At 32.8% G+C, this 12,669-nt stretch overlaps 1 protein-coding gene across 2 annotated transcripts in view; it reads left to right on the top strand.

The window, feature by feature from the left end:
• Nucleotides 1–12,669, top strand: part of LOC112680731 (TWiK family of potassium channels protein 18-like) — a 36,402-nt gene that overhangs the window by 15,380 nt on the left and 8,353 nt on the right. The window contains exons 1-2 of one of the 2 annotated variants that reach the window (XM_025550918.1): nucleotides 2,505–3,004; nucleotides 5,316–5,616. The exons of the other annotated variant lie outside the window; for it this stretch is intronic. Of the exons in view, the coding sequence (XP_025406703.1) occupies nucleotides 2,708–3,004; nucleotides 5,316–5,616 (598 nt within the window). The 5' untranslated portion in view covers nucleotides 2,505–2,707. Of the gene's footprint in view, nucleotides 1–2,504; nucleotides 3,005–5,315; nucleotides 5,617–12,669 lie in introns of those variants that run through there. 2 annotated transcript variants of the gene reach the window in all.

The following is a 12,669-nucleotide window of genomic DNA, read 5'->3' as shown; positions in this document are numbered from 1 at the left end:
CAAAAATTTCCAGTAAGGACAAGGCTTGAAATCGTTTTAATAATGACGTTAAACTATGAACAAAAAAATTAATATAATTTTTAAACGTAATATACGTAATAACGTTATAACGAATGATTTGTGCGTTACTCATACACATTTTTAAACACGGAATTAAAGATTTGAAGAATGGCTTACGAACATCTTAAAACACCTCAAACAAAAACCGGATAAACGTTGTTAAAAACCTTCCCTAAAAGTATAAATATTAAAAAAGTTAGAGATAAAAATGTAAATATGTAAAAATTGCCCATGTAAAATTAAAGGAAGTACATTAAATGTCCTTAAAAGTTTTTAAAGTACTAGAAATTTTCTAAAACATAAATCTTTAATTAGATGAAAACAATCATTATCTGTTATACTATAACACAAACATTTTGTCATAAATCGAAATGTTTGATATATGCATGTAAATACATTTATTTCGTGATAAACGGTTTTTTGTAACAACTTTTGAAAATGACTATAACATATTTGAACAAAATACATTTATATTCTCGTTTTAATATACAACGGTATTCCGAACAATGTTAAAATATATAGTTAACGTGACACGGCCATTGTATCCGCTATATAATAAACTGGCGACAAAATAATCCCCAAAATAAACCCCCATAATCAGATTTCCGATTTTCGTATTCGTTTTCGTTTTATATACTTAACACATGTTCTTACTTTACTGATTACTACTTTTATAATATTTTGCATTTTTAATATGATACTAAATCTGATATTAATTAAAGTTCAGTGCATATTGTTTTTGAGCAAGCGGTTATTTCTGCTTATAAGAACATTGTACCCAATCATAAGTGATATATTAATTTTAAAATTATTTAAAAAATATTACCTATAATTTTAAATTTTAATAACATATTTGTTGGATGTTTTAAATAAAGTTATTTTGATAACAAAATATTTATCTATTGGATCTTATGACGTGAAACCTTAGTTACTATTAAATTGGCCAAACATATTGGTATTTCGAGATAAAAATATTTAAAAATAACAACAAAAAAAAAAGATCATTACTTATTTAAGATAGTAATTGAATAAATTTTTTAATTAAAGTTCTTTGTAGCTTATGCATATATTTAACACGTTATTAAACTTAAATTGATATAAAATGAAATGATTTAGAAAAATCAAACCATTTAAATAATTGATAAAAGAAATCACAAAACTTTTGTATTTTCTTTATAATTAAAAAAATATGAAGACTATTTAAATTTTCGAAGAAAAAAATGTTCTATATACATTTATACGTACAAAAAACTTTTAAATATTTATTTATTTTTTACATTCTTGTATCGCAATATTTCGTCTCAACTACTTTAATCTAAAAAAATTATAAAATTCCAAACATCAAAACGTAACGGCAAAAGCACAAATATTGATCTAAAGCATCGTTTCTTAATTTTCATAATATTTTGGTTATGTTTTTTTTTTTCATAGTTATTGTTGTTATAGTTATTATTTTTCTGTTAAGATTTTAAATTTCTAATTAACTGTAACTAATTTTCTATTTTTTGATTTAATTTATTTAAAAGAATAATTTTTAATCATATTCCTGACAATAAGTTTAAAAGCTTACCAGATATAATTATTATTTCTCATAATTTTCAACATTTTTCGAAGTGTAATTTCATTCAAGATTTCGATTAACTATAAATTTAAATAAAAACAAGCCGACAAAAAATAATTTATAATTTAGATGACAACACAATATTTTATTAAATCTACTTTGCTTTAAATCATTTCTACAAACATTGCGAACAATATAATTACAATACAATTAATTAACGAAACACTTTTTTTTTATTTTTGACGTGTTTAATATATTCACCGAGTGAAAATAATTTTTTTTTATCTATTCATTTAACTTTTCATGAACTTTTTTCCATTACTACGCACAGGAATAATTATACATAATTGTGTTTGTACAATATTCCAAAAATAAATAGAACTCATCCATGGGCGTTGTACCATTTCCAAATACAAAATAAATAAACAAAAAAAAAAAAAATCATAATTCAGTCATCGTGATAAGCCTAAGACAACATTAAGGTGTACAGTATCGGATCTCAGTAATTGTAATATCAAAACGAGGAATAAAGTCGTCTTGTACGTGTCCTTTGGAAACAAGCGCTTGATTTAATACAAAACTATATTACATGATGTATATAATGTCGATGTGCGCCGGTTGCTGGTTTACAACATAATTGTGTATCGTTCGAAGGGTCAGGTTCGAGGGAAAACGGTGCGCACCGCAGCCGACCGGGTCGAAATAACGTCGGGGACGCGAAATTATCGTATTTTTCGCGGCGATCGCGTTGAAGGGAACGACCAGGGCCGATAGCAATGGCGCCGCCGAGATGAAACACCGCCACCGCTCCGCGGTTAAATTTAACTCGCGTCTATTTTCGGCCGGCCAGGCATTTAGCACGGTGCGACACGGTTTTCTCGTGCGCCGTATCGTGTGCCCACCAGTGCGCCGGAGTTGGAACGGACGGTCAGGACGGTGACGACGATGTGCGAAACATAGAAATCGTTCTAACAAACGTGATAATATAATATCGTAGCCGCACGTACGCCGCAGATAACGGTCGACCCTAGTTGTCGGCGGCGGTCGGACCGCACAGTTCCGATTCAACGATTGCGGGCGGTCGTGATGACGAATAAGAGCGACGACGAGAGCTGTTACACGGACTACGAGACGGACGGGTTTTGGAGTTCGGAGAAGACACTACTGGAGTCCGTACGGGGCGGCGGCGCGGTGGAAACGACCACCAGGCGCAGGAAACGCAAGAAGAAGGCCAAGGATCGAAGTGGTGGCAGCGGTAAAACGGATGCGACGGCGACCGGCCCGAATATCGGGCTCAGGCATCAGTGGTGGCTTTTTCTGCAGGACCACCGCGGGGAGTGGCGTGAATTCTGGAAGATTGGACGCCACTGCTTCGTGGACACGGTATACTACGCGAAAACGTTTATCTTAATTTCTCAGACGCGCTGTCCGTACCGTTAGTCTAGGAAACACATGTTTTCTCGACTAGACCGGAGAAAGTATAAATACGGCTGGTAGCGGTAATGTTGTGCGTGAATATATAGTGTAAGAAACGTGCACGACTTCGATCGTTAACGGGGTTGGCTTTCACGCGCTTTTTCGCGATTTCCATGCTTGGCGGTTTTATTTTTTACCGTTACGATCGCACATCATCGTGTCCTCTGCCAAACAGTAACCTAACACAGGCGTCTCTCGTCCGTCTCGTTTACCATCATTTCACGTGGTATTATCAACGATGCACCAACGCGTGACCTGTGGCACTACTATATAATAATAGTAATAGTGACTAGGCATGTCAACGATGTATCGTTTAAATATTAAATATATTAAATATCAACATATTTTTCGGATACAATTTTTATCGGTATAGTTCTTAGATGGATTTACTACTAATTAAATCGTTCGATATGAAGTATCGACTTGTATATATACTTAAACAATATTTCTACTCTTTTTTTTTTTTCTTTTTGTTTGCACCGATAATCATTACTAGTGCGTTGTCTAACGTTAACTCTAACATGGCTCGTGACGAGCTGATATTTCAACCAGACCCATCATGTATAGCCGCCGTTTGGAGCCACTTGTTTTTCGAATTTTATTTTTGGTTTTCTTTTTCTATTTTGATCTATGTATCTGCAAATGGGCGAAGCACGTTTAGGTACTTTTATTTTTACCTGTAAATGTAGAACACGTTTGGGTGCATACTATAGTCTATTCAGAATAAGAGTGCCCAGTCACTTGGACGAAAACTGGTTTTTACTGTGCACGTGTCCTTTCCATTAGGAACGTTATAGAATTGATTATAAATACTAGTATTTATAATCAATGGTTATAGTATGCCGACGCGTTACGACGCTGTTATACGTAGTGAACTGTGGTACCACACTCTTCTCGTAACGCCAAGCTAGAGTTCTATTTTGAATAATAAGGTATTTTTTTTTAATAATAATCTGTATACAAGGTGGCAGTCACCGACTTTGATAAACAAAGACGACGGTCAACAATGGCAACGAATCACCGAGCGTCTAGATATCGATGGGTGTCCGACCGTTATCGGTTTCTCGGAAGACATGCGCGAGTTTGGGCACTCTTAATCTGAACAGACTATACGCTAATTGCCAATTTCGATAGGTTATCGTGAAAAAAAAAGGTTAACAATCTTTATAAGATATGGTTTATGAAACTAACTTATATTATATATGTACTATATTATACTAATGTTTCAACATTTCAATGTTCAGTTCCGATTTGGATTTTCAATCGGTGAGATTAGTTTATTCTTCGTAATCATGATCGTGAACATTTCCGATCTTTTTGAAACCTGACGTGGGAAAAAGTGTGTTGCGATTAACAAATATAAATTTAGTAAGTTTAGAGAAAACAAAGATACAACTAAAGTTTTTCGTTGCACGAATGGTAAATTCACTGTCACTAAATGGACTGCCAATTTAAAAACGGTAATTTCAATAAATGGAGAACATATTCATAGAACATATATGAATTAGTTGAAGAAACCATCACTAAACAAACAGTGATGTCACTTTTAAAGCGCAAATCAACTATTGATCTTAATGTGAAGCCAAATAATCGTATACGTCAAGAACTACGTAACTGCCCAAAATCAGAGCATCTAAGTCATTCTGAAGTCGGATTATTCAGGAAAAATATGTATGAAGCTAGACGAAAAATATTTCCTAAAATACCAAAATCTTTATTCGAAGGAAAAATTATGATTTTTCAAAATAAAAAATATTTCGTTTCAAATAATGAACCATTTTGTTTCATGGATTCGGAAAATAGTGTACCTATTTTTACAAATGCTACCAACATGTCACTTTTAAACATGTCTCCTGGATAACGCTAATAGGCTCTAAAAATTTAAAATGAATGATTAAGTATTAAAGTGTTATTTTTCTAGGTTTTTCTAAATGTTATATTAATACCCATGTTCTATGTACCCAAACGTGTTATTTTTCTAGAGATATGGTGTACCCAAACGGTGTATTCATTTGTACCCAAACGTGTTGCGATTAGGGTCGACTGTACCCAAACGTGTTACGGCCCTACAAATATTGATTTTTATCGATACTAAAACTACGGTTTTTACGTCGATATCGCACCGCTATTCGGTGCCAACATCCTCCCTCCCAAGGTAGTGACCCGCGCGCTTGAGTATGGGGCGATGATGACACGTGTGTGTGCGTGATGCCCGCAGGTGATACTGGTGATCATGTGCGGCGTGGGTGGTCTGGTTTTCCGTTACACGGAGGGCGCGTTCGAGACGTTCTACAAGTGCGGCGTGAAGCGGGTGAAGCGCGACTTCCTCAACGGGCTGTGGACGGACAGCCGGCGGATGGGCGAGGACCAGTGGAAACAGATCGCCCGCAGGAAACTGGTCGAGTTCGAGGAACAGCTTCACGACGCGTTCGAGGCGGGCACGACCACGTACAGCGGCCGCAGCTCGTGGAGCTTCGTCAACTCGGCCATTTACTGCTTCACCGTGGTCACGACCATAGGTAATGAACGGCCGCGACGTCGACGTTGTTGTGAGCGAGTGCGACGTTTCCCATCCGCGTTCTTGTGTTGCCCCGATACCGTGTTCTTGCACTCCGTCGGATCGAATCGAACACCGTGCGCACCAATCGCCGTTGGGATTATGTACATATTACACACGTTAAAGGCGCCGTAATGCAAATATTTAATGTATTATACTTCGACAATGCTGTTGCAGCCAATAATTATTGGTTGTTTGGTTCAACTGTTCAAGGATAGATTTGTTTTTATTTCTATTTTGGTCGTATGTATAAGCTCTAGTAGATTACGAATTATTAGCTTACGAATCTGAAATTCGGATTTTAACATTTTCATGTGAGATTTTTATAAATAAACAAGCTGCGTCCTATATTTTACGATTGTCGCACTACCAGACCACAGTAAATATAAAATTTATCTTAACATTTTATGTTAAGACTTAATCAAACCATTTCTTCGTCAATCTTTATACCAAAAATTATTAATAATAAAAAAATGTGTGCAGTCCTTCGGTAGTACATTATTCAGAATTGTCTGCGGATAAAGAAATTCTTTAGGGTTTTATGGGACAATAAATTCCCAGCCCTACTATTATAACTAATGCGTTTGAAGGGTTTTGACTTCCCTCCGCCTCACGTTTTTCATAACGCGTTTACTTTTTGATTATATCGTTACGCCCGTAATTATTATAAGCGCATTACACGATCGAACTACCTGTTTCGAGGTATTTATTAAGTTTTAGTGACTGCTACATTAGTTGTAAATTGTTTGGGCACGATCTGCATTAACAGCATAATATATTCGTATAACATTATACGACAACGCGATCTTTAATAAAATATATCACCGATCTTTACTAGTTTTTGACGTAATATTATGTAATAGCGTTCACTGTCTATGGATTATGTAATAATATTGTAATAGCGAAACATATCCACAATTAATGTCCAATTTGTGAAAATGTGCATTTTCGTGCTATTATTCGCGTCGTTCCAGTAATAAACGAATTATTTTGAGAATTAAATATACCTATATACACACAACATCGTCGCCAGTACGAGGGATACAAAGACTTTGGCCCCTCTCACTGAAATGTTGAACTAATTTTTTTGTACAAGCGGGATTTAAAGTCATACTTAATTTTCAGATTATTAATCGGCAATGTTGTGAAAATTATGTTAATAGAATGATGATACAATAAAGTTGTCAGGCAATATTAATTTCACAATTATTACCATGTTGTGAATTGTGAACGAATACGTAGTACTCATCTGTATTAATCGTTATTTTATACGGATAACAAAAACAAAATTAAGCTTAAACTGTATGAAAAAAATATTCTGACTAGATAACATTGTAATTTATGTTCGTGTATAGTAATATACTTTCTATAGTATACAAATACATTTTTTAATATTATTTATGCAAAATATAAACGTATAAAAAATGTTTTTTTCTTCAAAAAAACTAGGTCATATAAAAAAAAACCATTGATGATTTATATTTTGTTGTTTTATTTGGAAATCTTCCACAAAATGTCGTTCTGTATTTTTATATGGTTCATGTAAAATAATTAATAAGTGTATTTTAAGTCACATACTAGTAAAAACAATATAATTGTTGGTTCACCGATGAAAATCTTTATGATGATTACATTTTTCTTGATACCTACACATAAACCTCACGGTTATAGACTTTTAGCCAAGAATAGAGAAAAAACTAGCATATAAATAAACACGAATTGTATACTCCCCATTCTAGTTGTCCAATAGTAGAAATTAGATTTATATAGATTGTTACCTTATTGTCCGTTTTCAGTTCTGTGAACTCGTATGTTTTAAAATACGTAATTCGTGTAGTAAAAAAGTATGAAATATTTAATAGTGTAGGTAGTAATTATTATTATTATTATTATTAAAATTCAAAAAACACATCGAATCATAATTAGAAGGTTGACATTTTGGTATAAAAATAAATATTAGATTGATTTCCTCGAAGTTATGAAAAAAATAACAAGTTCTGTCAACATCATGCAACGTAATAATTATGAGCTCCCCTATGAAAATAAAATGCTCGCATGAACAATTCGGAGAGGTTTGGTTATTTTCGTCAGAAAAAAAATATAATTTTTATGCAATGTGTCCAAAAAGAAAACAAATTTCCTAAACATGAGAATTTCTTAAAAAATATCATTGTATACTTACATACGTGAATAATAATAATAATTATCTTACACACTCCATATATATTTATGCAAGTATGTGTTAGCATTAATGTATGAAATTCCGTATTTATATAAATTAACTAATTATTTTATACGAGTACATTCATAAGCAATACATACTTCAACAAATTATTTTACATAGAAAGTATATATTTTATATATACTCAATATCAATGTATATAAAACTATTGTTAAACCATGTATAAAAAATAAATATACATATTGAAAAAGTTTCTGTTTTGTACAACGTCAATTTATTCGAATTATTATATTATTAAAATATTCAAAATAAAAATTGTACGTCAAAACTAAGTCAATAATTAGGTTAGGTTAGGTAATACTCCTTATATTATTATAACATAATTTTTGACTAATCATGTAATATATAATTAACGAGCACATTTAAGAATTTTATAGAAAAACTCGTTGCTTAATAAAATAACGAATCGCATAGATTGCCGTACACATATATTTATAAGTCCTGTCATTCTTGAACTTTTCGCATTGGGTCATTTTAACGGGCTGGTCAGAAGTGCACATGGGTATAATATTCTCTGCTCTTGAACGTCCGTATTATTACCACGCCACATGACGGTGTGTAATTATTATTTTATCACGCGTGTTTCGTTCCGTTAGTTTCGAGGACGAAATTGAGAAGAAAAAAATAAAATAAAAATAAAATACGCTCACTGCGAAGGCCGTAAACGCTGATGGCCGCTGCTACTCTTACGACACTATTGTCCCGCGCGAAGACCCTTCGTCGTTATTGTGTAACGTGCGCACGACACCGGCACCGATGTGCAGGTACTATATCCTATGCGAAAACGTACTGCGATAACGCACTTAAACTGCGCTACGAACACGGTTAGTACAGTACGGTCGTCGCGCCGAAACTTAATCGAATTCATTGAAAATGTATACATTCGGACCCCGGTAGCCACTGGGACGAATGTTATACCGTTATTGTTCTCGTTCGGCTCGTCCCCATCGTGTAAAATAACGCATAAAGAGCGCCAAATGCTCGGCGTAAACCGTGGAACATAATAGTTCGCATAAAATAATATATGACCGTTGTTATTTCTGTTGAGAACGGTCGATTTATCATTTCGCGATTCTCGCGAAACCTCCGGAGTTTTAATCTGACAATATTTCAATTGTACATTATCAAGTGGAAAGCATTCGGGCGCCGGTTTTGCGATGACGACGGGGGCGCCGCGTCACCGCTACGGCCACTTTTTTATTAAATTAACGGGCGCGAAATCGTAATTTAACCCCCGCAGTACGTGCGAGAAGTTATCGATTGTGCGCGCACAACGGAAAATTAATAAATTAGTTTCCATTAAGATGTCTGCCATTCATACCGTCGCAAACATAGAACCGTTGTAATACAAATTATTTAGTATGTTTTTTTTTTTTTTATTTTTTAATGCAGCCACACCTAGTTTATTTGTCCATTAAAAAGTTGAAGCTAATTTAGTATCGATTCGAAAGATAAAGATATTATTTATCCTCCCCCGTTCGCATTTGTTTGTCGGCAGTATCGTTTTGATTGTTCCACTTTCCTATTTGATCTGAAATGCGCATGCACATCGTTTGTGTTTTTATTGCTCGATCACGTGACAAAGCGCCCTTTCAAATGTATGATGCGAGACTGGCCGCGTTTCTGACAAATTTCCAATAATCTAATCAATGATTGCTAATACATACTATGATGTATAAAATAAATCCGTTCCTAAATCGGTGCTACGAAAAAAGTTGTCACCTGATTACATCAAACATAATATACTTCGTAGCGTTTGTAAAATCGAAACCGTTATAAATCTAATGAATAACTAACAAATTATAATCGTTTGATGTTCAGGCAAGAAGAGCGAAAACCACCAGCATGTTGTCATCCCAGTTCTTGTTTCCAACACAATTTCACTCCTTTTGTCTAAACTTAACATGGTTCATTTATCGGTGTGCTATATTGCACATGTTTATAGAGCCTAGTGCATTTTAGTTATTACTGCACAATGTGAATTTTTACGATTTTGTGTAGTGTTAATAAGTGGTTTTTTTTTAACATTGACCACTCGTTTTTTGATTAATTTAATATTTTTTGAAAAATTGTTGTTTATACAATTTGAAGTTATTATTTCCAGTTTGTTTGCAAAATAAATTTATTATAAATTATAATAATTGAGTTTTTACTTTTTTTTTTTTTTATATATAAATCAATTACTAAACGAGTAATTTATCATTTTGATATGTTTAAATTTAAAACAAGTGGGATGGCAAATAAAACCTAGGAAATAATCAGCATGATAAAACTATAATAATCTCGTTGATTTATTATAAATTCTGGGTATCTTACTAGGGGAATCTCTCAAAAAAAGTATGGCCGATCATTTTCCTACATCAGCTGTAGAATATGAAATTCAAAGTACGGTTCTTGAAATTTCCATTGGATATTAAAAATTGTAACACAATTCCAAACACGGTGTATTATAAATAACTGAACATATTATTGTTACTTTTCTTATTGAAAAACAGAAGGATTAAAACGCACTGAGATAGCGCTTGTTAAATATTAAAAAAAGATTAACATTGTTAGGATATACTGTGCATGATATTTCATAGTCTTGTATCGGCTAATGTCGGGATGTTTATGTTCACGGACAACTATCGCACATCGTTTCGGGATCGACGTAACATTTTGCATATTGTACACGTGGCGGCGACGGACAGCGGTCGATCGGTCTAAATGTAAATTACACGAATATTACAATAACAAGAAACGCACGATGCAGATTACGTGGCTTATTATTCTGCACAGGCGTTAATATTCCATACCTGTTAATAATAATAATAATAACCTCTTCCAGTCGAATCGAATCTATTACGGCGCGTCTCATTTTACTAACTTTATCCATTATACGCCTGTACGGAGACTCGCCACCTAATAACCACCGACCATTGTTGTTCCGTGTACGTACAATATATTATTATTATTATCATCGTCATCGTTATCATCATAATAGAGTTGAAACATCGGAGTATAATATAGTAATAATAATTTAATGACGGTGTGCAGAAGTCGAAGACGAACCGTGGTAATAATAATATAATCGCGTGCTATTTGCATAAAACCGATTTAAATAATCGTTATTTTGACGTACTCGTACATGTTATACCTAAACATAATTACACATATTATTATTTTAATTATTATTGTATCACATTGTTTGTGATCCGTCGATTACGCCGTGACGTTGTACGGATACGGGTTTTCTATTGAAAATCCATTACACTATAAACCTACCTGGATATACGAACAATTAGGGATAGTGCGGTGTATTTATATAAAACTATTTACACGCATATTTAAAAAAAAATACGTTTTCTCTCTTTCCCCCTTCCGTTTTCTCTCACTCTCACTCGCTCTCTCTCACTCTCTCTCTCTCTATGAGTATGTGCGTGCCCGGGTGCAATCTAGAAACGTGTAACAAATGAATAAACCATTTTATGAAACGATAAACAGGAGTAAATTTAATTTCTGTAATCTATTATAATAGATTCGTTAATTTAGGTATTCCTATCAGAAACTTCGATTGATAATTCATTCTTACGTTTGGCATTTTTCAGAATTGAAAAAATAAATCAATGTCAAATCATAAAAATAATATTACTATGCAGAATCGTGATAAGTCCATCGAGATATAACAATAATTGATTTGCCAATTTTGAATAAAAAAAAATAACAAATAAAAGCAAAATCATTAATAATATTAGGAAACACTAGGGTTGAGTCGCGTCCACCGAAGCCGGTGTATTTCAATTTGATCATAACAACAATAAATCATCGCATTCAAAAAAAATGCCGAATAGAGATCGGTTGTTAAATACGTTTTAAGTATTTCGAGTGATGGTTAAAAATGCTCTTATTAAAATTAAGACATTCGAGGTATATTTGTAGGTACATGATTACATATTATTAGTACATATTATTAGTACACTGATTTATTCATAGAAATGCCAAATTTACAAATCTAGTATTGTCAATGTTTTATTTATTTATTTAATTATACGGGTTGGGCCCTTTTTGAACAATAATATTATAATTAAAATGTATTATAATATCTCGAAAAAACTATAAATCATAAAATAAAGTTCTCCGTGATACCTCAGTAAAAAATATAAATTAAATTATTAATATAAATTATATGTTTTTTAAATTATAAATAATTTCTTAATTCATGCATTATAAACTAAATTCACATAATATCTATTGGATGAGTAAAAGTCAAAAATACTTGTTATATTTTAATACAAGTAGTTTGTAAAAATTATTTGATTATTTAATTATTATTTCCTGAGAGTGATAAAATAATCAAACCAAATTTTTTTCATTCGAATGTATTTTTAATTTAATTTCGGTGGTTTATCGCTAAAATTATTTGAATTCCAAATATTCGCATGAGTTCTGAAAATACTCTGAATTTGATTGTCAGTACATTTTTGGATTTAATAGAATTTTTCGAACACTTTAGATCAATGATCAATAACATAAAATATTATGATCGTATTATAATTAGTAACTGTTGTACAAATCACAAACGCATATTATTTTACGCCGAAACTAATTTTAAATTCGTAATATTCCATAGACATTATTGTAACAAATAATTTAACCAATTATTTAACTTAAATTCTGATGGCATTGATATGAAACAAGGAATAACCAGATTTATGGTTCACATCATTGATGTTCATGAGGAAATAACAGAGTTGGACAAAAACAAATCAATATAAAGAATAAAAATAAAAGCAT

The sequence above is a fragment of the Sipha flava genome, unplaced genomic scaffold (assembly GCF_003268045.1).
Source record: "Sipha flava isolate LNK unplaced genomic scaffold, YSA_version1 179_pilon_pilon, whole genome shotgun sequence".
Lineage (NCBI taxonomy): Eukaryota > Metazoa > Arthropoda > Insecta > Hemiptera > Aphididae > Sipha > Sipha flava.
Note: the sequence above shows the minus strand (reverse complement) of the source record. Positions and strands in the feature narration are given on the sequence as shown.